Source organism: Cupressus sempervirens, chromosome 4 (assembly GCF_028749045.1).
Source record: "Cupressus sempervirens isolate cs-2001-9-10 chromosome 4, ASM2874904v1, whole genome shotgun sequence".
Taxonomy (NCBI): domain Eukaryota; kingdom Viridiplantae; phylum Streptophyta; class Pinopsida; order Cupressales; family Cupressaceae; genus Cupressus; species Cupressus sempervirens.
The window spans coordinates 859,280,593-859,306,519 of NC_143121.1; the positions used below are offsets into that span (position 1 = coordinate 859,280,593).

The window sequence follows — 25,927 nt, forward strand, 5'->3', positions numbered from 1 at the left end:
TAAGCCCAAGTGGCAACTTTCTCTTTCTTCTAGAATATGACAAGTGTTTGTTTCTGATTGGCCACCATTTTGGTGCCTTCTCATTGGTTGCCACTTTTGCACTTTTTTCATTGGTCCATTGATGAGGTGGCATCTTCTCATTGGCCGATGGGGTGGCAACCCTAATTAGGGTTTTTGGATCCAATCTGGATCGTCGATCTTGTTTTGATCTCTACCGTCCATTGTATTTTGGACCTCTATATAAGGCCATTGGCTCTCATTTGTAAAGGAAGGAGGGTTTGGAGAAATTGTTGCGAAAATAATACCAAAGTGCTCTCTTTTTCATTGCATGTTGACTAAGAACATTGGGTGTTATTGCATGTTTTCTACTTCCACATAGTTAAATTTTCTTTTCAAGTTGAAGCAATTTCATTTCAAGTTGTTAGAGTAAGAGTAAAATAAAATGGATTGTTGCATGGTAGCTTTGGTAGATGTTTGATAGGGGTCAACACTAGGCCACTAGCATCCTAGCGGCTGGTTGGGAGGCTTTGTCTGGTGATCTAGTTTACTTTCCTTTGAAGCGTTGCATCTATGGAGGTAGGGCCGCTGGTTAGCCTTCATTAGATTTGATCCCCGTCCATCTGCTAACCTTCCATTCTTAGGAGTAGGAGTAGTTGAGCAGCCAAATTTCATGCTTAGAAGAGGTTAGTTAGAGAAGTAAACCAAAACATCGGCATTCTCACCTTCCATCGCCATTCACCCTACATTGCCATCATCGCGCCATCAACATCATCTAGCATTCACACCGAACCACCATCTCCATTTTCTCACGAAGATCCAAATTTTTCTCAAACAGGAAAACGTAAGGCCGCCTACGTGATTACCAGCAAATCACATTGATAAAACTGAGCGAGTATCCAACGGTGTAAGGAACATTGGAGTTATACTCATGTCCCATGAGAGATAACTTTTCAAGAGAGGAATTGTATATTTGATATTCTGTATCAAGCATCCAATTACTAATATGTTATTTAGTGACACAAAACTCGCATCAACAAAGACTAAGAGAGAAACTAATGTTGTCGTTGTTTAATGTAATGACACTCCTCAAATCTGCTCACAAAAATGCTGATGAAAGCACAAGGAATTTCATCAAACAATTCACATGCAAGGGACGTATGACTGATATAGTATTTCGGCTGGCTTTAAATGACTCTTTTTTCAATTTGCATCAATGAGAATCTTGTGCTAGAAGACTCCAAATGGACTACACAATGGCCTAACATGAGTGTGCTACTAATTTTGACAATATTCAGTGCATATATATGATCTAAGCATGAGAAATGAACACCTACAGCCAACTGGCATTTTTACAAACAGTTGGTATGCAAACTAACTAGCTGATAAATAATGATATTGAATTGCTTAAATGACACCAGCAACTATTATCTTCTTAATTTGTAATGAAATTTCTAATACAATGCTCATGAAATATGACCAAGACTTTTGGCATTTACATGGATTACAAAATGATAATGTTGGTATAATGCACACTTATAGCTGAAACTTATAACACCTAAAAAAGCAATACTAATAAAGGAACTTGGTTGTAGATGGCTGTAATAATTTTCTTCAATGCTACCCCTTCTGCTTTGCGTTTTCCGATTTGCTTTTTTGAACTACTTTTTCGGACTGCTTTTTCGGCCTTCTTTTTTTGGTTCCGCTTTTTCGGACTGCTTTTTCGTATTTGCTTTTTTGGTTCCGCTTTTTCGGAATGCTTTTTTGTATTTGCTTTTTCGGACTGCTACTTTGTTGAATCTCAAGACCATATCTTTAAATGGCGTCAAGATTTCCAGTTTGAAGGGATTTCGTCCTTCAAACTATTGAGACATAATCTCCATAAAATTTTTCAATTTCTTTGATATTTCCAAGCATACTTAAAAGAAGCTCTTCCATTTCTTTTATAGTGTTCTCACAAGGGCTCCATCTTTCGTTTTCTCAATGTGGGATAAAACATAACTCCCTTTATGTAACTTATGTCTCCAATGTGTTATAAAATAAAGGGGACTCTTTTAATTTAAATATTTCCCACAAACTATAGTCTATGCATTAATAAAGTTAAATATTTAAATTTAACTTTATAAAATAGCATTTATCAATGCATAACAAATCTTATCAGTGATAAACAAGTCTTCTTGTCGATTTTAAACAATTACCATCGACATATCGTTGCCATTGGATGTCCGCCCATGCCCAAGATGACTTACTATAAATAGTAAGTATGCCCAAAGTTGCCTCAAAACCCCTTAGAAAAACCTGCAACTGAAACTATCTAGGCCAAATGGCCTCTAAGTCCCATTAATGTCTTGGTTAGTCTACGGGACCGTGGGGAAATAGGCTAACGACAACATCATGCTATGAATGCTAAAAAGGGGACATTACAGTCTGCCCTTCCCAAAATTGCTTGTCTCCAAGCAATGGTCGAACAACAACCCAATCAATCCACTTGGATCCCAAATGTAGTCATGAACTATACTGCTGTCAGTCAACATAGGCTCCTGCAACAACCTCTGAAAATTAACCAAGAGGAATCCATAATCAAATTTGCGAATACAACTCACTCAACTCCAAAGTCAAGAACCCATGAGAAACAAGCTCTCGAAATATCAGAACCCAAGTAGAGTAGATAACCCAAACTGCCAACATAGTAAATAACATCAACACATCCCACTAGCCTATGTGGAATATACAATACAATTCTGCAACAACGATGAATACTCTTGCATGAAACTGCACCGAATACAAAGAATCCACACATTGCACACCTACTGCAATTAAGATAACTCTGCAGGTCACCGATCATTGTCTCATAACCATAACACCCATGCACTGTTGATGGTGAATAGTCATTACACAGTAGATAGCAAAAACGAGAGCCCAGACCAAACTTGTCTGCCATCAACTCCTCAACACATGGATCAAAAGCAAACCGATGAACATATCCTACATTATAATGCCGGTAAAAAGAACCAATCCCAATCAAAGACTCATCCTGCAGATGTGATACAACCAACTGTGACTGATCATCAGCTAAGTCAGAGGATGATATAGCCAAGAGTGCAGAATCAACAACAACATCACTAGTCTTTGTGCCCTCCAAGTCAAACATATCACAATGCTCAGCTGCAGCGCCCAACTCAGTTGAACCTGCCTCCAGTGGAAACAGACCAAATATGCCAATACTAGTGTCGTGGACAGATATATCATTATCTCCACTACCTCTATTAACCTCGACCATGGACATCAACAGATCACTAGACACCACGGTCCGTGATTGTACAAAATCTGGTAAAGACTAAAGTCGTTCTAACTCCATGGTTACTTTAGCTAAATGAAACTGTGACTCCTTGAAACCCAACTGTGTACTCTCAAGAAACTCAGAAGTCACCTCGAGTTGCTAAGTAAGCTCACTCACCTCATCTTCCTTGACCAATAATGCATCATATGCTGTACTGCCCCACTCCATAAGATAATCTCTGTCGGCTACCAACTGCATATAACTCTGTCTCAAAATTTGGATAGCCTCCCATAAAGAGTGGATCTCTGTCAAGGAAAGATAACTGCCTCCCTGCTCATCACTAGTAGGAGAACCCCATCCATAAATTGCTAACAACTGACGAACAGCATCAAAATGCTCGCAAGTGATAGAAATGTCTCGCTCACCAACTCTCAGCTGACTAGACACATGATTGTGCCGACTGGTCGAACTCCTATACTCTATCCCTGGTACACTGTCCAAATGAGTAACCTCAGAATAGCTATCATCTATAATACTCAGATCTTGGGACTCTCCTGTAACTCTGTCATCTCTAAGAAATCATCAACATGTGACCTGACTGTAAAATAAAATTGAGTCCCTGCTATACGTGCTAACTCCTGAACTGAGCTCACCTCAAGACAAAGCTCGTCCACATATCTCTCAGAATCCTGGAGAGCCAATTGAATACACACCAAGGAATTCTGAGTATCCTCCAGCTCATGAGAAAGCCGGTCAAGCTCCTCCTCCTTCTTCAATGCATCTAAATAGATCCCTGCAAGATTAAGGAGATGATCGCGATCTGAAAGTAGGTGTATGTAACTTATCTTCATTGCCTCCATGCCTTCCTTGATCTGTTGTAAGTTGTCACAAGAAGAACTTGTTGTGACTCCTTTTTGTCTCTTCTGCAGTTGAATCATCCAAATGTGATTCTCAATCAATCCATTTATCTTGTCATGATGAGATAAAGCCGTGACAATATTCTTGTCCCTTGTCTTCAACTGGCTTGCCAAACCAAGTTAAGAGCTACTAGCCTCTATCTCATGTGAAGAAGCATCCAATTGTGCTTGATACTCATTTTCTGCAAAGTCTTGAATGCTCACTTGTTGATCAAATGTACTATCCTCAAACATGACAGTATCCTCAATTGTTGTAACTTCATCTAGCCCAACTGTACTGGAATCACTATCTGTGTCAATCACACAATCCGGTGTGCCTGTGATATCACCTTCTGATGCTACTGGCTCAACCTGCACAACTTTTGTAACCCCTTCTGCCTGTGAAGATGATGCCGATAAACCATTACATGAAGATGTGCTAATGTCTCCTTGTATCGAATCAACATGTCTGTTAAACTCCTCATACAAGTTTCTGCCTGTCATAGGGAAGGTTTGATCCTTAGGCCTATCAAAACGTTCAATCAGTCTCTCCGTAAACTCTATGTATGAGGTAATGTGTGCATGACCCATAGTGACCATACCATGATGCCACCACTTGTGTGCTAACCCATCCAGGTGAATTGCTGCATACTTAATAGTTTCTTCCTCAGGCATAGGGTTCATTTGAAAGTATGTGTCAAGATTTTGAACCCAAGCTCTTGCTGTAGACTTCCTCGAGCCATCATAATATGGTAACTGAAGTTTCCCTACTTTCTTCCGTAGCTCATAGCTCTGGTTCCTGTCATGTCCACGTGGCATATGCTCCATCCGCACATCTATATACTCCCTAAAGGTAATTGCAATAGTAAAATCTGGACCTCCGGCTTCCCAATCTCTCCTTAACTGGTTCTGTATATCAGTGATTTGGGGCTTTGGTACGGGCTGCTCTGGGGCTCTAGGAGGAAATGTGAGAATCATGGGCCTTGAACTCACTGTCCTAGTTTGCTGGGGTGCATGACCGAAATTTTTCACAACTTGTTCGCCTCCATTATGTGTCCCATCTTGATTATTACCATTCTGATTATTTCCTCCACCCACATTAGCATTCAACCCCGTTTGACGAGCCATCATCTGCATCATAAGCTCCAATCTCTGACTCTGTTCCTGTGCTTTCTGCTCTTCTAATCACTGTCCCTGTGCCAAGGTGTCTAATATCTGTAAGAATCTTTCCTTTCCCTGATCCGGACTGATGTCCAACATTTTTTTCTCTCTATCTGGCTATTCCAAATAAGACCTCCACAGAATGGCAGGACTTATAGCTCTGATACCATTGTAATGGCCCTCCTCAAATCTGCTCTCAAAAAATGCTGATGAAAGCTCAAGGAATTTCATCAAACAATTCACATGCAAGGGACGTATGACTGATATAGTATTTCAGATGGCTTTAAATGACTCTTTTTTCAATTTGCATCAATGAGAATCTTGTGCTAGAAGACTCCAAATGGACTACACAATGGCCTAACATGAGTGTGCTACTAATTTTGACAATATTCAGTGCATATATATGCTCTAAGCATGAGAAATGAACACTTACAACCATAGTTCCAAAAATCGCCATGAAATCGCCGAAATCGCCGAAATCGCGATAAGATTCATGGCTCCCGATTTTTTTGGAATCGGAAATCGCTGGTGGCGATTTTTTCGCATGAATCGCCTAAATCGCCAAAATCGGCGATTCATGGAAAAAATCGCCAGAATCGCCATCGGGTATCGCCAGAAATCGGCCGCGGCAGCAAGGATAGAAAGTTCAATTTTTAAAAAAAAACACATGTTTTATTTGCTTTCTAAGTTGACTTTCCTCTTTGTTATAACCCTAAAGAGCCTTCTATTTGCTTAGTATGAGTAGAAGAGAGGAAGAGTGAGAGAGAAGAAGAGAAAAGAGAATCCATAGGTTTCCAACCGGCAAGAAGGAAGAGCACCAAAGAGATCAGAAGTCCATTTGGGGAGGCCATAAATTGCATTGGGAGCATTAAGGAGTCAATATCAACACTCCTCAACTCATTTGCAAGAGGTAAGTGTTGGTTTTTTTTTTGCATGTTAGTGTAGTATGCATTTTTTGTTAAATTTTTTTAGTGTTCATTTGCAAATCTTGAATGTTTTTTATTTTTAGTTTTACTAAATTGCAAACTAGGGTTTGTTGTTTTGTAGTTTTTGTTTATTAGTTGCAAACTTTGATTTTTTACATGAATTTTTTTATTGCAGCAGCCCTTTGCTTTCATTTTCCAATTTCCACAATGGGTAAAAAAGATGAATGCTGGAAATATAATGAAGAGTTTCCTGGGAGAACCAAATATCAAACAAAATGTATATTTTGCAAAGAAAAAATAAATTCGGGAGGTATCTATAGATTGAAATACCACATTGCTGGCATACCTGGCCATGATGTCACAGTTTGCACTCAACAAACCGCTGAGGCAAAACGCTCTTGTTTAGTGGCATTAGAAAAAATTGAACAAGACAAGTTGACTAAGAAAATGCAACTTGGAAGGGTTAAGAGGTATTGGCTCCCGTGCTCCCACATCCGCAACCGCATCTACATCTGCAAGTGCATCTGCATCAGCTTCCGCATCTGTAGGTTGTGTTGGGGAGGGTTCTTCTAGGCCTCCTTTTCATCCTAGTGCTAGTGCTCATGTGAGTGTTAGTGGTAGTCGGTCTCATACTGAGACAGAGTCCAACACCAACCTATTGCGGCCTAGAGTGCGGAAAAGCAGAATGGATAGTTACTTTGTGCCCCGCACTACTCCTGGCTCCCAACCCACGCTTGAGGGCATGGGTTTGAACAAGGAGATTCATGATGCTGCCAGAAAAGAGATTTGCAAATTCTGGTACTTTTGCAACATTCCATTTATTGCAGCCAGGTAATTGATTCTTTTTTCTTTGTTATCTTCAAAGTTAAAGTTAAAAGTAAAAGTAAAACTTTAATTATATCTATTTGTTTTATGATTTTAGTTTTTGACATCTAAATTTCTAATCAATATCATTATCTATTTGTGACAGGACTCCTTATTGGCAGAACATGATAGATGCAGTTGCCATTTGTGGTCCGGGGTTTAAAGCCCCAACTGAGGCTGAGTTGAGTGGATACCTCCTGGAGGAAATGGTTGAGGATATGAGGCATGAGCTTGAGGACAACCGAAAGGAGTGGATCGAAAAGGGTTGCACCATCATGACTGATGGTTGGACAGATAGGAGGGGAAGAACACTCCTCAATTTTCTTGTATCCTGTGGAGGTGATTGATCATTCTACTTTCCTACATACATAATTTTGAATCGTGATTGACTATTTCAAATTTTGATTTGTTGATTGCTAATAGTAATTATAATTCGTTGTTTTGTTACTTGTAGGATATACCATGTTCCTCAAATCCATTGATGCTTCTGCTCATGTAAAAAACGCCACATACTTATGTGAGGTTATTGAGGAAGTTATAGCAGAGGTGGGGGAACAACATGTGGTGCAAGTGGTGACGGATAATGCAGCAAGTTATGTTGCTGCAGGTAAACTTTTAACTTTTTAAGTTTTGAAAATAAATTTATTTGAGTTTTGAACTTTTTCTAATTCTAACTTAGAATTTCTAAGTTTCCTAAGTTCTAAGTTCTAACATGTTTGAAATTTGAATTTCTAATTATCTTAAAATTGTTCTAGGCAAACTTTTGATGGAGAGGCACCCCACCATATTTTGGTCCCCTTGTGCAGCACACTGCCTTGACCTCATGTTGGAGGAAATTGGCAAACTTGAGTGGGTCAAGTCATGTGTGGAAAGGGCAAAAGACATATGTAAGTTTATTTATAATCATTCATTTGTCCTTAGCACAATGAGGAAGTACACAGGAGACAAAGAGTTAGCTCGTCCAGGGATCACGAGGTTTGCCTCGAATTTCATCACCTTGCAGTCCTTGTGGACATCAAGGGATGATTTGAGGAGCATGTTTGTTGGGCGGGAGTGGATTTCATCTTCCTATGCTACGACCACTGCAGGGATAGATGTGGTGGATTGCATATTTGATGATGATGGTTTTTGGAAACCTGCTAGAGAAATACTTAAGGTAATTTTATTGCAATTTAACATTTAATATTTTACAGTTTACTATGCTAATTGTTTAATGATTTAGTTTTACCTTATATTATTGAATTATTCTATGTTTAAGTTTTGACTCAAATTTTTGTTTTACTTTATATGTAGGCCACTGAGCCTCTTGTATCTCTCCTACGAACTGCTGATGGGGAGAAGCCCTCTATGGGCTACATATATGAGGGCATGGATAGGGCCAAGGAGGCCATTAAAGCTCAGTATGCAGGAGTGCAGGAGAAGTATGCCCCTATTTGGGACATCATTGATAGGAGATGGCAGAATCAGCTCCACAGACCCATCCATGCAGCAGCTTACTTTTTGAATTTGGCATTTCGTTTCCGTCCTGACTTCAAGGCGGATGAGGAGGTTCTCACCGGATTATATACAGTGATCCAGAGGTTGAGTACTGATGAGGATAGCAGTGCTGCAATTATTGAGCTTGATAAGTTCAATAATAAAGAAGGGCCACTTTTCTCTAGCAGGGTAGCCATAGATGCTCGGGAAACAATACAGCCAGGTAAAAATTAAATAATATATTCAATGTTCATGAATCTAGATTCTAAACTTAAAGTTGATTATGTAATTTTAGAGTTAACTTGTAATTTGTAATTTGTAAATGAGACTAATTATTTTTATTTTCCCTTATTTCAGATAGATGGTGGCAAATGTTTGGGGCCACAACCCCAAAACTTCAAAAAATTGCCATTCGTATTCTGAGTCAGCCAAGCAGCGCTTCTAGATGTGAGCGCAGTTGGTCCATGTTCGAGCACATCCACTCGAAGAGGAGAAACAGGTTGACAGTGCAGAGGTTGAATGATCTTGTCTTCGTTCATTACAACCTCCGTCTTAGGATCAGACAGATTTTGGGCACTGACTCCTCTCCGATCATTCTGGAGGAGATTGATCCAGAATCAGAGTGGCTCACAGAGGTTGTAGATCCAGTCTTCACTGAGGAAGACCGTGCGTGGATTGACCAGGTGGATATAGAGGCTGAGGCAGTTAGAGCACGTTCTTCAGGCATTGGTAGACGCACACGTGCACGCACAGACACAGGCCCTAGCGACATTCGTGAGCCCATCTTATATGCGGGAGATATGGCTCGACAGTCCTCTAGGACCTACATTAGACGCCTTGCTACTAGGCAGACTGGATACTCAGAGGCTGAGGCTGAGGCTGTAGCCGAGCTTGAGGATGATGTTGAGGATGATGATGACTATGAGCCTGAGGCTTGAGCTGGAGCCTTGTTTTTATATTTTGTTTACAGATATTGATACGGAATCATTGATAGACATATGTTTCAAAGTTTCAAACTTTCATGGATCTTCATCTTAGATTCTTACATAAATTTATGATTTGATGTCTTATGGATCATCTTACATACATTCTATGATTTAAATCATTATGATCATTTGATTTCTATTTACTTCAGCTAGCCTACAATTTACATTTTAGAATCTTAGATAACATAGTTACGTATGTGATGGATTTTATGTTTCATGTTTATGTATGTTAAGTTTTAACTTCTATTTGATGATGTTATAGTGTGCTTAAGTTATATTCAATAAAGGGTGCATGAAATAAGTTTTAAATTGTTAAAATCCTTAAATTTAACGGGTTTTTTCAAATTTGCCGATTCATCGCCGATTCATTGCCGATTCATTGCCGATTCACGATTCGATTCGACCTTGCCGATTCCGATCCGATTCCGATTCACGTTTCTTTGCTTACAACCAACTGGCATTTTTACAAACAGTTGGTATGCAAACTAACTAGCTGATAAATAATGATATTGAATTGCTTAAATGACACCAGCAACTATTATCTTCTTAATTTGCAATGAAATTTCTAATACAATGCTCATGAAATATGGCCAAGACTTTTGGCATTTACATGGATTACAAAATGATAATGCTGGTATAATGCACACTTACAGCTGAAACTTATAACACCTAAAAAAGCAATACTAATAAAGGAACCTAGTTGTAGATGGCTGTAATAATTTTCTTCAATGCTGCCCCTTTTGCTTTGCTTTTTCCGATTTGCTTTTTCGAACTGCTTTTTTGGACCTACTTTTTGAACTGCTTTTTTCGGTTCCGCTTTTTCGGATTGCTTTTTCGTATCTGCTTTTTCGGTTCTCCTTTTTCAGACTGCTTTTTCGTATTTGTTTTTTCGGACTGCTACCCTGTTGAATCTCAAGACCATATCTTTCAATGGCGTCAAGATTTTCAGCTTGAAGGGATTTCGTCCTTCAAACTATTGAGACATAATCTCTCGAAAATTTTCCAATTTCTTTAAAATTTCCAAGCATACTTAAAAGAAGCTCTTCTATTTCTTTTATAGTGTTCTCACAAGAGCTCCATCCTTCGTTTTCTCAATGTGGGATAAAACATAACTCCCTTTATGTAACTTATGTCTCCAATGTGTTATAAAATAAAGGGGACTCTTTTAATTTAAATATTTCCCACAAACTATAGTCTATGCATTAATAAAGTTAAATATTCAAATTTACCTTTATAAAATAGCTTTATCAATGCATAACAAATCTTATCAGTGATAAACAAGTATTCTTGTCGATTTTAAGCAATTACCATCGACATATCGTTGCCACTGGATGTCCGCCCATACCCAAGATGACTTACTATAAATAGTAAGTATGCCCAAAGTTGCCTCAAAACCCCTCAGAAAAACTTGCAATTGAAACTATCTAGGCCAAATGGCCTCTAAGTCCCATTAATGTCTTGGTTAGTCTACGGGACCGTGGGGAAATAGGCTAACGACAACATCATGCTATGAATGCTAAAAAGGGGACATTACATTTAACATGCAAGCACGAGATGTGCTTGAAGAAACTATTTTCAGTTTTCTCCATTCTAATGCTATACCATTCCATGTATCACATTGATTAAATTTCATAAAAATGTGCAAAGATATCTACGTTGCTGGTCCCTCATTTGTTTCACCTGGAAAAACTACGCTATGCACCACATTTCTTGATAGAGAGTGCTCCAAGGTGAGTATTTTGATGGAATGTATGAGATATACATGGATAAGGCATATTGATGCCCTGTGATCATGGACTAGTGCCAATATTGAACATTGGCCACTTGTCAATCTTGTTGTAACTAGCATAGCAAACTCTCATATTCTTAGAGCTATAGATTGTTTAGGGAAAAGGAAGAAACCAACCTTCCTATTTTAGATTTTGAAGAATGCCATAGAAGAGGGTTGGAGCCTCTAATATTGTGCATGTAGTGACTATTCACTCTGTGTATTTAGCTGGATTGATGATGGAGTGTGTTATAAGCACATTTTTTGGACTGCATGTTGTATGCATGCATTGTGTTAAAATAATAGCTTCAGTTGGATAAATATTGGGAGCAAGTGAAGTGACGTGACTCAGGAAATTGCTTGTGGGATTATTTAGCGAGCCCCTGAATCCTACCAATATCCATTGCGATAATTAGAGTTGCATCAAGCTTTCAGTGAATCCAATGTTCCATTATAGGTCAAAGCACATTGAGATTCCTTATCACTATGTTAGAGACATGGTAGAAAGTAATGTTTATCAGTTATAGTATATTAGTACAAGTGATCAAACAACAAACATTCTCGCCAAACCTCTTATCAAGGGTAAAAGTTGAACACTTTCAGAATAAACTTGGTATGGTTTAAAATGTAAGTCAAACTTGAGATTCAGTCTCAAAATTATTATTTATTCATACAAATATATAAAAAGATTTTTAATGTGTAAACTCTTTTGTTGTCCTGTGTGTGACGCCATGACTTTATGGGCCCTTGTGGACATTATTAAATGGTGACAACTTTACAATGATTTGCTTCACTATCGTGATGGATTTCATGTGAGTTGATCTGTGGACATGTCATGATAGTTAGTGTCTCTTGGACATTTTCATAGATATCATGAGACCTGACATCATTTGAAAATGATTATGATCGTTAAGAGATAATCATGGTGGATATTGTATCCATGGATATACCATGATTTATTATGGTAGACACCATGAGACTTGATGTCAGTGCACATACCATAATATGGATATTTGTGTTATGAAGAATGTCATGTGACTTGATATTCATAAGCATATCATATCTTCTAATATCACGAGTAAGGTGATATTGTTATGATCTATATTTGCATAGGTTTTATTTTCCTTAACTAAGAGGGAGTGTTAAAATAATAGTTTTGGTCAGATAAACAATGGATGATAAAATCAATACAATGATTATATCCATGCATATACATCAATATACTTTGTGTATATTGATGCATATACATACATATTAATATCAAAGCATTATATTGATTACAATAATTACTTATCACCCACGATAATCTGGTTATCATTTCAAAGTATAAATTTGAACTATCAATTAGTATCTAATCAATACATGAGAAAATTATTAAATAAGATATCATATCCGAGTCTGTTTATATATGCTCACATTGCCAATGACAATCTGCATTAGTTACAATGTATTAGTGTCCATTTAATCGGTATTATTAAGATAATAAACGGTTGTCATCTATGAAGAGACATGTCTCCACTTTCGTGGAGGCATGTTTATTCATTGGCATGTCCCAAAATTGTACATATATATATATATATATATATATATATATATCTTGCCCATTCAGTCTACAAGGCAATAAAAAATCAATCATGCAGAGCCTTCCTAGAATTCAATCTCTGTTCATATTCAGATCTGGAAATATATAATAATCAAATTCACAATTTTAGTATTTCAGGATCCTTACAATACTTGCAAAATATAATTTCAGCTTTATTCTGATTATAATCTTCCAAATAGATATAAGTCGGTGAGGATATTATTCAAGAGACAAGACAATTAAAAGACATACAATTTTTCTAATCTGCAATAGATCTAATCTACTTTAATACATTGAATAATAGCTTGAAGGACTTGGGAAAAATTGAATAATATGCTGAAGGACATTAACAATAGTGTCCGAGGCTAGTGATGTGCAAATGTTCATTTGCAACCGTAACACTTCTCTTGCATTGTTTTGGACACTTTTAAGGAAGGAATTTCTTCAGCATGTGGAGACTAGATATGCTAGCTACTTTATTCTGTTACAGAGGATGCTTGAGGCTTAGGATGGCCTACAATCCATGATGGTCAGTGAAGGGTGGCGTATATGGCATGGGGCAAGCACACCAGAGGGAAGAAGTGTGAAGTGAGAATTCTTGATGGTAATTGGTGGTCCATGATGACATAAGAAAATAATGATTTTATTATTTAAAAATAAATTCTAAAAATTTATAGTTAAATATTATAATTTCGTATTTGATGCTAACATGTTTGCATTCGCAAATATTTTTGCTCTTTCATTGAGCCTATTGTGTTAGTGATTAGATACGTTGATGCTAATTCTCCTAATGTTCGAATTTCAGTGTAACACGGGGACTGGCACCCCACTCCCAAACCTTTAAGTGCCCATCCCCAAGAGGTCCCTGCCTACCCCCATCATTCCACAACCATGCCACCGCTGGGATGGGTACTTGAATTTCTATTTGAATTTTGATTTTTGAATGTTACTATTTGGTATGTAATATGTAACTATGTTGAATGTTGAATTTTCTAGTTCATGTTGCAATTTTGCTATGTTCAAGTATTTTAATTTAGTATGTTCTACTGAAACATCACTTCATAACTGACATTTCAAGTTTTACATGTATACTATACAATACGCCTACCTCTCTCTTTGCCCTCCCCTTGCCATCGTTGCCCTGCTGTCCCAAAAATGAGGCCCATTTTACCCCCATTCTAAAAACTCATCCCAACGTTTTGTCATCTCGACGTACCCTAGTACTAGTGTTACACTGCATTTGATAGATTAATGAGACCTTTGATAGTGTGCTTGGGTAGATCAAGCAAGCTATTCATAGTAGTGACCCTACTTTGTGATTTTATGAGGAATATCTTAGGATCATTGTAATACGATGGTGGAACATTATCAACACCTTGCTTCATATGGCAGCCTATGCTCTAAATCGCAAATGGTATGCGCTCAGACCTAGGTGATTGGCTTTGTCTAGTGAAGAGGTGAAAGACAACTTCTTCAAGGCCTTTACAAAAATGTATAGTGAAAATGAATTTACTAAAGTTTGCACATAGTGGCTTGCGTTTGCAAGTCTTTGTGGTCTAGCCTTTTAGAAGATCAGAGACATTGATGGAATGAGCTACATTAGTTTAGTCAATCCTATTGGATGGTGGAGGTGGCATGGTAGGGATGCATTAGATTTGGGAGTACTTATTGTTTTTCTTCTTTCACAGGTTGCCAGTTCCTCTATGTAGAGAGGAATTGGTCCACATACAATTTCGTCCACTCCTGAAGATGCTATGTAGATTGGGGAGGTGGAGACGCCTTCAAGATTGGTTTAGATTTCATTGGTTGAGGCATTACCTCATACTATTAGTAACTCAAATTCAAGATCTGATTTTGATTTAGACTCTTAGACCTACCATTTGTTGTTTATGGATAGCCATACATTTTTGTAGCTCTATCTTGAAATTATGATTAACATGGACAATTGACTATGGACATCTATGTTTATTTTTTAGTAGTTTACAATTTATTTTATCTCGTACTTGAAACTGGAGCCTTTTCGTATATTTGCTATAATTTTAATTATCTAGTATTAATATTTATGCACATTGACAATGAAAACAAATTTTGTTAATATGCTTGTCAATTCTTGATAAAATCTCAATTCAAGCTCAGTGCTATTTATTAAGCTTTCTAAAATGTCTACGATGAGTTCTTTATCAATGATATGATATGCATATTTGAAATTTATTTATATTTCTAAAAATATTCCCCATATTTTTAAAGAGTTTTCACATTCTGCCCTTTAAAATTGGCCCAAAATAGCCCCCCTAGTGGGAACATGGCCAACCATCTCCTGTTGTGCTTGTCCTGGAAAGTCAATCGAGTATAAATTTGATAGAAACCATGGTACTCTACGAGAGTTTCAACTAATTTTTCATATTTTAATAGTTCAAATTTTGTTATCTATTCTGATTTTCATATTAAAAACTGAAAATTTGAATGGATTTGTGCTTGCCTTTACCTCAAAATTGTTTAGTCTTCACCTACTTGTGTTAAGTTTTTGCCAAGGTGTTGGCTTCCTTTAGCATCGAGGGAGTATGCTGGTTTCTTTCATGTGTTCTTCTTTCTTGCCTTAGATTTTGTTTAATTAATGCTTTTGCCTCTACCCCTGAAATTGTCCAAGTTCTGCCTACCTTTGTCAAGATTTTGCCAAGGTCTTGGCTGTGTTTGGCTTCAGGGAGTTTTGTTGTTTTCTTCTATCTATTAAGCTTTACTGCCTTCAATTTGGCTCACTGATTATTGATCTGTCCTCATCTCCTTTATACTTGCCCCTGCTTCTCTTCACTGTTCCCTTCTTACATTTTATACACATTGTATTTGATATGATATAACAAAAGTGTTAATGTTTGGTAGCTTTAGTTGGATAAACTCATGAGACTAAACTGAAGATGTGTGTGTGTGTGTGTGTGTGTGTGTGTGTGTGTGTGTGAGAGGGAGAGAGAGAGAGAGTATATGGTTAAATATTCAATTGTTATATTAGTTAAATAATAATGAATAGACATGTCCCATGAAGGGACATGTCTCATCCACAATATAAGAGAGAGATGGCTGCCTTTGGAAAAGATATACCAGGGAGGCAATGTTAATACATTTGCAGTGATCCTGATAAAATAACACGGTATTAGAGCAGCTGCAAACGTAAGAGAATAAGAATCAATAGCAGATATGGTATACTTTTAGGGCCACTGACGATAGTGGATCACATTCAAAGAATAATAACCTTAACAATTGGTAATGCAGATTTTTTAATTAAAATTGCCAATTTTCTGTGGATGTGGATTGAGGACATTGTTACTGGCAATCACAAATCTGTGACTATTGTTTGACCAACAATCTTAGATTGGATCTCTGCAGGTAGCTGCTCGGGGAAGTTAATCTCAACGGGGTGAGAGATGTCACATCTCTGCAAGGGGCAAGCTTTGCTTGCGGGTCCTCGAGCTTGGATGTCTTTGAAATCACGCTCGCAAAATGATGTTATAGACTAGGCGTTTATGATTAGAAATTGTAAATCTGATCGGGCTTGAGTGTTGTTAAGGAAGTGATTGTTATCACTGTGGATCTCATGGCCAAGAAGAGAGCATGGGGGTTTAACCAATTCCCTAGAGCCTAGGTCAGAACTGAATGTTTGATGCAACTCTCGATGACTGTGCATGCAAAGAATATCAGCAAGTGGAATGAGTGGATAGCTATCAGGTGCTACGTAGGGAAGATCTCTAATGTCAAGATGAGGGTGCCTGATTGTTGACTTGCCTTGTTGGTTGTGAATGCTCAAATTTGGGTTGCATGTTTGCAACAAACCCTTTGCATTGCGGGTGTGTGAGCCTTGGATCAGAGAGTAAAGCCCAACACCTTATGTTGTCGATGTGTACGTAAGACATTATGAATGCTGCCAGTACTGGAGAGGTCCACAGTGAATGTGGTTGGGTGGCAAACTGTCCAAACCCAAATGACAGGCGCCTGGTGGTTACCAAATTACGAAAATGGATTTACGCATGATTATGATAGACAACACACAACAGGACAATGTCAAGTGTGAGTACAAAGCATTCAATACAAGGAGAAACAAATGTTTCTAATTCGCACACCTTGTCGTCGATTGTAATGACAAGAATTGTGGGTTGAATGCATGGAAACTCCTCAATTTAGACTTAGGTGCTTGGTCCATACAAGCACATGAGGTAGGGTCCACAAAAGTGAGGTACGGATCCTTATGCCTACTATATGATATGTTAGAATAAGTCCTATATGCCAAAATTTTATGTAGTTATAATATGTTAAAAGAGATGAGAATTTTGTTAATAACTAAATTGTTAAGTGATAAACTTAAAATCGATAGTAAATATGAAATAATTTACTATGATGTTAAATATGTAGATTGAGATGAATTTATATGTAGGCAGGAAATAAATTATGATAAATACATTAATAAGTCAATCGAATATTGGAGTAGAATTAATTCATCATGAATTAAGTATAAAATCAATTTTCTAATGTTCTTATAATTAAAATATATCAATATTATTTGAGATTAATTATTGAAGGTTATTTTCATTACTATAAGAGCTATTTGCCTTGATTGTTTCTTTCTCTTCAAGGATGTTCTTGTAGGAAAGAGAAGATTGATATCAGATTCAGAGGGTGTTTGACACTTCATCTGAGGCAACATTGAATGAGGAGCTTAGAAGATTGATATTGAGAGGGAGTCTGAACATCCATGTGTGTGATTGCATGATTTTAATTGACCTACCCCCTGTGTACTTCATGAGGAAGTGACGACTTCCAAATGATTATCACTTGTATTTGTAGAAGTTATTGGAAATTGACGATCTTACAATAACTTAAGTCATGATATACATTTTATATACAATGAAATTGTGGAGTTGTCTAGTTTTTCTTGAAGTTTTAAAAATTATTGAGCCTACCTTCAAGTCCAAGTCTTCTAACTATGACTTTAGCATTTAAGGAACGTTGAGCAAATAAAGCGGAATCATTTTCTATGTCCAAGATGTAGGTTTGTATTATATGCATAAAAGCTTTCTTGAGTCCTTGTAATTAAACCACTTGTGACCATATGGACCATATTTACATGGCACGTGCACCATGCCTCGAAATAGACACCCTTGCGCACTATACTTTCATTTGAACCCAAATATTTATTTTTAGTGTTCTATATTCTATCATATGAGACATAGGACAAGTTTGAAAAGGTATAATAAACTGTTAATGTTGAATTATATATGAAAATGAGGTTATTTCCTATTGTCTGCTATTTTGTTTTAACAAAACAAGGCAACCCTACACAATTGTTCATGAATTTGTTATTTAAATTCTCTAAGATGAGCACTTTTCTGACGTTTTCTGAAGGCAATCAATTTTACCTTGAAATGGCCTAAGTTTATTGTCTCACAAATACTATTTTCAGAGATTTTTGTTGAGTCTTCTTTGTATTTCTTTACAAAATTGAGTTTTCTTTTTTGAGTACAAGTATTTGATTTTTGGAAATCTTAAGTCGTTTGATCTTTCTTGTTTAGATTGTTTTTGTTTTCCTTTTTGTCCTAGGTCTTTTATTTTTTGAATACCTGCTCATTTTGAGCTATCACAGGCTTAATTATAGATGCTATATTCCAAGGGAAAATGAAGAATAAAGCTACTTGCAAGTGAGGTTTTAAAGTCTGATTGCAAGTCATCATTCTTTATTGCAAACTTGAGATATGAAATCAAAAGTCTAAAAGCTAGGTCGGGTTGTTAATGTTTGGTAGCTTTAATTGGATAAACTCATGAGACTAAATGTTTGGTAGCTTATATATATGTGTGTAGTTAAATAATTGCTGGTGTAAATATGTACTTTACTATTTACACTTACTTAAGTTTACTTAGGTTAATGCATTATTTTATTATTTTTATTTGTGAAACACTTGGGAGTTTGCACACCTTTTGAGTTGTCATGTTGACAACACAGGAGTACGCAACTCTATTTTAGTACATGGTGTCTACAACACTATTTTGCGTGTCACACCCTTGTAGGCTTATCCTCTCATCATCGCACATACTTCCGTGCTTAATGGAGGATAATCTATATCTGGTGGGCATGTGCTTGGTTGTATGACACATCATGATGCTAACTTTTATGCATTCTAGAAGCTCTCCTGAGGCCTTTATATTCAGGCACTCCTAGTGTACTATGATGGACCAACTATTGAATACATTGTTATTCTGATCATACTCTCTCTTGGTCTACTGTGTGCTTGTGTTTGAGTTTTTAGTTACTGGGTGAATTTTGCCCTTAGGCAAATTCTTACAATAATAAATTGTTATATTAATTAACATGAATAGACATGTCTCTCCATATCTCATCCTCAATACACAGGGAGAGAGAGATTGCTGCCCTTGGAAAACACATACCAAAACATGGTAGTGCAACATGGTATCAGAGCCAATGTGCAAATGTAAGATAACAAGAGACAATAGTGTGGGTTCCATATTAGGAGGTCGGTAATCACTTATCTCAATCAGCGAATTTGCATAATAGGGGTTGAGAGTAAGTAGTGCTTTGTACTTGTCCTTCTCAGCGGGTGTACTTGCAAATAATTCCAAGGAAGGAACTGATGATGACAGTAATACTCATCAGGCTCACGCAAGTTCTCTTCTTGAGAAGCTGAGGTTGAGGCAACTCAAATATTTTCAGTTTTAGAATGCTAAGTCCAAAAGTAAGAATAGAACAAATGGTGCTTCTATAAAGGAAAGCAAAAAGGCTCCCATTCCCTCAGTCTTATCTTTTGGTAAGAAGGGGCTTTAGAGGAGATAATGAGTGTTGAGAAATTGAATATATCAGTTCCCCATAGAAGTGTAGTGCCTGGGAATACCCACAATACTAAAAGGACATAGCATCATTTTGGGCTCCTATGCTGGCTCTGGGAAGACTCACACCTATATGCTCCCTCTTGTTTAGATATATAATCTTCATGGATTAGAGGAATTCTTTAGATGAATGACGGTGAAAGATTCATATTGGAATAAATTCCCTAAGATATCCATAAAAAGGAAAAGTAAACGACAACAAGTTTTAAGGTATGTTGTAGTTGAAAAATAAAAATAAAATGAGGTTAGTCTTTGGGAATTCTCCACGACATTGCAAAGGAAGTAGATCTTGAAGTGAAGGAAATCTAATATAAATACGATTTGTATCACCCATCGACGGGAAAAGACTTGGAAAACAAATGTATCAAACAAACATATTAAAAGGAGTGACAAAATTGCATTGATCTTAAACAGAACATAGGGACAAAGAGTAATTGCACATGTGGCATGTACATCGTACCCATACAACCCCAAAGTATTAGACATGAATAAAGTTAAATGGAAGACCAACTGGAAAGGACGAAAGGAACAATATTGGAAAACAGGTGAAACCAAGATAGGTTGCAAGGAACAAATATCCCTTGACCAACGGAATAAAGCAAGACATAGCTGTCACCATGGAAAATTGTCCAAGAAACAAGATGGGTTGAATGTTTAGTGTTGGCACATAAGTGCAATCATAAGAAAAATTAAAGATAAGAAAATCATAGGAATTAATATAAGAGATAGGTCATCTGTCATCATTATGGTAAGTTATTGTTTATAATCAAATCAAGCATTGGAAGGTGCGATCCATGTAAACATGTAAGGAGGTACCCATACAACACAATTAAAATACGTTAGATTTTGTTTTCTATATTAAATACTCTGCAATTGGAATATCTTGAAGGGTAAGAACATTACTTTGCACTTATTAAATACTATGTAATTAGTATATATTCTATATATTAGGTGATATGTAATTAAAATACGATGGAAGTGACGAAGAAGAGGATCAGCTATGCATCTTGGTGTAGGATATCATCCCTTGGCGCTGAAGCAAACCTGTGGAGGCTTTGGGTGTGATCCCCAAATAACCTTGTTTGTGGATCTGCACCATTGTTCTTGCTTATGTCCTTCATTTAGTTGATTTATTTCTTCTTTTGAGTCTGACTTTTTTGCTCGTGTGCCCCTCCTTTGTTCTTTTTCCCTCTAGTTTTGTGTGCTTTTTCCCCTTGCCCGTGTATGTTTTTTTCTTGCCTTGCCATTGGATTCCAGCTGGTTTAGATAGGTTGTACTTATGTGTTTTTGAGTAGATGGCGTCGGACGATTGTGGAGGTACAAGGGATAGTACATATGATGAGACACCCATGTTAATACAGAGAAAAATGCCATTAATAACACTATTACTAAGGATTTAGTTATTCAGAATGAACAAATTTTAGGCCTTCAAATTAGTTTTTGTAGAATGCTTCAAAAAGTATTCTTTGTTATTTTCTTTAAAAATCACACTATGCAGGAATCTTTTTGAAAAGATCACTTTAGAATGTGGGCAAGACTACTTTTAGGGCTTTTTCTTGGTCTTTGGATGGTAAGTTTGAGAGATTTTGGCCAGATTCCCATCCCACTAGCTAGAAATCATCAATCTCCAACCATAGATTTCGCTGTTCCTTCCTCACATGCTGAAGAAATTAGGGTTTGTCCTCACCTCATTGCCTCACTTCAATGCCAAGGTCCTCATTGCCCTTTACCTTGAAGTTGATGTTCCTAAGAAATTGGCTTTGAATCTTGACGATTTTGTCTTTAAATGGGAGGTTAATCTTTTAGGAAATCAAAATAGCTATTTCTTTTGCAATAAAAATTGTCATAGTAAGAACAATTGTCCCAACCTTAATTATGCTCCTAGTGTTCCAAAATCCCCTCTTCACAGTATTGTTGTTGCTAACCCTCCTTAGGAGCCTTCTTGTCCTATCGACCCTAAGCTTGTCGAGCCTTCGGAGATTCGCCCCTCTAGTAGTTTTGGCCTTGATATTCCTACCAGCATAAAAAGAAGTATAATATCATGCAGTTTGGGGACATACATAAAAGATATATTTATGAGACATATATGCAAATGTAGAAGAAACGAATGCAAATTATAGAAATGATGTGCAAACTTGAAGTAGATATTTGATTGTCCATCATCAATTGAGAAAGCAACATTGTCAAGGTGGAAAAACATTTGTTCGTAGTGGGTTGGTGCTTCTAGTAGGTCAGATCATGCGAAGTGTGGGAGTCTGAGCTTCCAGTGCATTGATGCTCATAAACATAGAGGTCGTAGCCTGTAGTATGTGGGAGCCTACAAACCAATTTGTAAAAGAACAATATATATAAGAAAGCATTTATTTGATGTGGTTTTCTCCTGTATTGGGTTTCCATGTAAAACATTGTGTTATTGTATTCGTGTGTATGATTGTTTATTTCAGTATTTGAAGTAACTGTTTGGATTAAAGTTTTAAATTGCCAAAATTGTTATTATACTATTTCACCCCCCTCTCAGTATAATCATGTGCTCTTCAGACTCTTTCCTACTTACAATTGGAGTTGAAAATCTCATTACAAGTAAAATACCTTCCCAAATTCACTTGCAATTGAATTTTAAAACCTTGATTACAAGTGTAGAAAGACCTTCCCTTGCATATATATGCATTTGTGCACAAAAGCCTATCATTTTGACACCCAAGTGCATTTTGTCTATCTACTTGTAATGCCCACCAAAAATCCCAAAATTCCTCATTGGTCCTATTTTGCAGAAGTACATGAAGTAGGAACAACCACATGTTGGAGCCTACAAGGAGGTGAAAATGTGGAAATGTTTAAGAGCACAATAATACTTTTAAGACTAATTTTAAGTGGGTGATAGCGAATGAATAAGAGGGATCATGAACATTTTTCTAGTCTTAGGTGAGAGTGAAAATCATTGATTTGTTGATACCACCAAATGCACAAGTCAAAGTGTTATTTTCTGCAAAATGTTCCCACCCATGTATAGATTTGAAGATCTCTGAGACTTGGCAATCTAGTGACAAGAATACCTCTTCATAGTTTTATTTTATCATGGATTTTGTTATTTTGTTATTGACAAGTTACACGTAATTGAGAAATAGGTTGTAATTGGAAGTGACCTTTTTTCACTTGTAAAGTCATTTGCATGTAATCAAATTTCAAGTCAGGTACATTGGGACTTGCAGTTTGAGTAAGTCAAAGTTAGTTAGGAAATAGGTCAAAGTTTGTTGGGATTCTTCCACCTTTTTCTCTCAGCCCCTCACCCATAAATAAAGAAGGGTGATCATTGTAATTTTTCTCTTGTTTTGGGCAAGTAGACCATGCTGAAATTTTCTGGTGTAGTGAAAACTTCACATTTCATTGTACAAAGTTTCAGAATGTATAATAAAGAACAAGTTTAACCAAACTTTGTGTTGTGAGGCTTGTGAGTAAATTATGTATTCTTATTTAGCATAGGTTATTCCAATATTTGATTCACTGAGTTGCTTACTTTCAATCTTTTGATTCAAGTTGTTAATTTATCATTTGGGTTAAGTGTACAAAGCTTGGTTTTTTTGTAACTCTTCCACACTAGGAAGTAGATTGGTATCTTTTTTGTTGTTCTTATGTCAACTTAAAAACTATCGATATTATTGTAGCAACAAGTCCTTTTTGTTTAAGTTTTAGTGCTGTTTGAAAAATATTTTGAAACCGTTCTTGGGAAAAGAGGAATAGATTGTGAGAACAATCCCTTTTATAATTATTAGTTAAGTCCCTGTTGGAGCCACCTATGGTAAGAATAGAGTGTCCCCTATTGCTGAGAGGAGAGAGTAACCTCATTTATTGTTGTGGAAAGTCACAGTGTTGTAAGTTGTGGTCCCAGTGACACACAAAAATATTAGCTGACATTCCCACTTATCTGTTTTTTTGACATATGGTGTCTTCTGCATCTCTCTATCTGTAGGAGGTATCAGAGGCAACCCCTATCCGTAATGAGTTCTGCCTCTAAGGCTTGTTATGATGTCTTCTTTGGACCCACAAACCTTTGTTTTGAAAGGAATCTTCAACCCACATAAGTTAGTACAGGAACTTTTGGCCTAAGCAGGTTAATTGAACTCACATGTGCAACCAGTTACACTATAAAATAACTAGAGTAAAAATGAACCCTAAGAATCAAAAGATCTAAATCAATTTTTTGTTATTGGCCTGCTTTAGAAAAACATGCACCAAAGTGGAACCTCTAACATTTGTGGTATTAAGCTTTTCCTTGTAGTGTTGATGAACTAATTAGCCCTAGCATTGCTAATAAACTCCAGGTTGTATCTAATTTTCATTCTCTAGGGGTAAGCACTTGTCCTCTAGTGGGAGTTTATTTCTCATTTGTAGCTGGTGCTTATTGTTCATTTCCATGCAATATATTTACATGGACACTGTTTATTTTCACAACCCAGTTGTTAAATTCATTTGTTAATCTAATTGCAGGTAATCCTAGCATCAGAGAAATTTACTGGTATTAGTGGGATGTCATTTACAATCAATCTATCAAGGCCAGCTTTGAGATTCATAAACGAAGCATTTGATGCATTGTGCTCAGGTATGCATTCAAACCCATTCTATGATGTGAAGCAGAGAGCAAGATTTCATTGGTTACTAACTGTTCTTTTGTCTTCTTTATATGATTTGAATCCAGCAAATGAGAAGCATGCAGAAGATGTCCAAATATATTTGCTATCTAGGGATTACTCAAATCTAAAAGCCGAGTTTCACTCAGCAAACGGAAAGGTATGTACTTCCTTTATGCATGCTGCATTAATTTTTCTCTGTATGTGTACATGGTTGTAGATTTTTTCTAGTATTTTGTGAAAAGCCAAGGTTAGCTCATTGAGAAAATAGATATTTATAAATGCAGGTTTTCCTATATTACATTGTTATTGCTGTTAGTGCTAATATTTTAGCCTCATTGAACAAACTGTAGGTTGTACATTTATAATGGATTATAATCAGTGTCCCAAGACTGGCCTTGGGTCATGCGGGTAGCTGATTCAGTGAGATGAGCTGGCTTGGGCCAGTTATGGTGACCCGGTGAGTCATGGTCAGTTACCCACGTGACTCACTGTGTCAGCAGCTCATGCCATGACCTGCTGGGTCTGTGGACCATGACCTACACATGGCAGGAAAATATCAAAATAATTAAAACTTGCAGACATGATCAAAAGATCAATCCCACGATAGTCGAAAGGCATGTAACAAGAAGAGCACATCATGAGAATACAGTTGCACCTTAGATATCAATCTTCAAGCCCTGTTTGGTTGCAGGAATTGGGTGGGAATAGGAAAGTCTAAATACCCACATTTGCCAATTTGACGTTTGTTTGCAAAATACAAAATAAGAATTAGAATTCGTCTCTCATAATTTTACCCCAAAATGAGCATAGAGGTATTCCTATAAAAAGGTGAAATAAGAATAGCTTGTTCTTATACCTTTTTTTAATAAACCCAATTTGATGGGTTGGCGGATCCATGATTTTGCCGCTCAAATGCATTTTTGGACTGTTTCCTCTGTTCACCATAAGATATAAACTAGGTCAATATTATTTAAAGTTTAATATGTGATTTTTTTAAAATGACAAAAAGGTCTAATATCAAATTTGATATCTTTTATAAACTTCCATAAAATTATATTTACAAATAAATTTTGTGTTTAGTCTTATAAATATTTTGTTTTTTTGTTTTTTTTTTATGGGTACGAGGCTGAAGCCAAGGTTAATTATTATTATTTGTTTATAATTAATCATTTGAATTATTAGTTAAGCTTGAGTAGATTTGAACCCAAGACCTCTCAATTAAGAGGCTCACAATTTACCGTTGTGTTGTAGGCTCTTGCCTGTGTTTAGTCTTATAATTAAAACTATATTGAAAGATCATTTAAATATCATATTAATTATCCTGACTTATTTGTATTTTTTATTTTCTTTAATATATTTAAAAATAAAATGCTTTTAGTTTTGATCTTATGTGCAAATTTATACTTATATTTAACGTTTAAATTTTTAAAAAATGCTATCAAATATTTATAATTGAAAATATTAACTTTCAATTTTTTTAA

The 25,927-nt window shown here is 36.6% G+C and overlaps 2 protein-coding genes across 4 annotated transcripts in view; both read left to right on the forward strand.

Annotated features, from left to right (window-relative positions):
• LOC149564130 (tRNA synthetase class I (I, L, M and V) family protein) overlaps positions 1 to 25,927 on the forward strand; it is a 211,561-nt gene that overhangs the window by 180,195 nt on the left and 5,439 nt on the right. For both annotated transcript variants that reach the window (XM_089827208.1, XM_089827209.1), the window contains exons 26-27: positions 24,304 to 24,415; positions 24,512 to 24,603. In XM_089827208.1, the coding sequence (XP_089683334.1) occupies positions 24,304 to 24,415; positions 24,512 to 24,603 (204 nt within the window). The remainder of the gene's footprint in view (positions 1 to 24,303; positions 24,416 to 24,511; positions 24,604 to 25,927) is intronic.
• On the forward strand, positions 5,910 to 9,734 carry LOC149564132 (uncharacterized). Of its 2 annotated transcripts, XM_089827207.1 has the most exons (7): positions 5,910 to 6,244; positions 6,436 to 7,091; positions 7,231 to 7,463; positions 7,579 to 7,731; positions 7,880 to 8,280; positions 8,418 to 8,823; positions 8,958 to 9,734. In XM_089827207.1, the coding sequence occupies exons 2-7, from the start codon at positions 6,946 to 6,948 to the stop codon at positions 9,536 to 9,538; spliced, it is 1,920 nt and encodes a 639-aa protein (XP_089683333.1). In that variant the 5' UTR covers positions 5,910 to 6,244; positions 6,436 to 6,945; the 3' UTR covers positions 9,539 to 9,734. The 2 variants fall into 2 exon arrangements, with proteins under 2 accessions (XP_089683333.1, XP_089683332.1); XM_089827206.1 differs by having other exon boundaries at positions 5,910 to 7,091.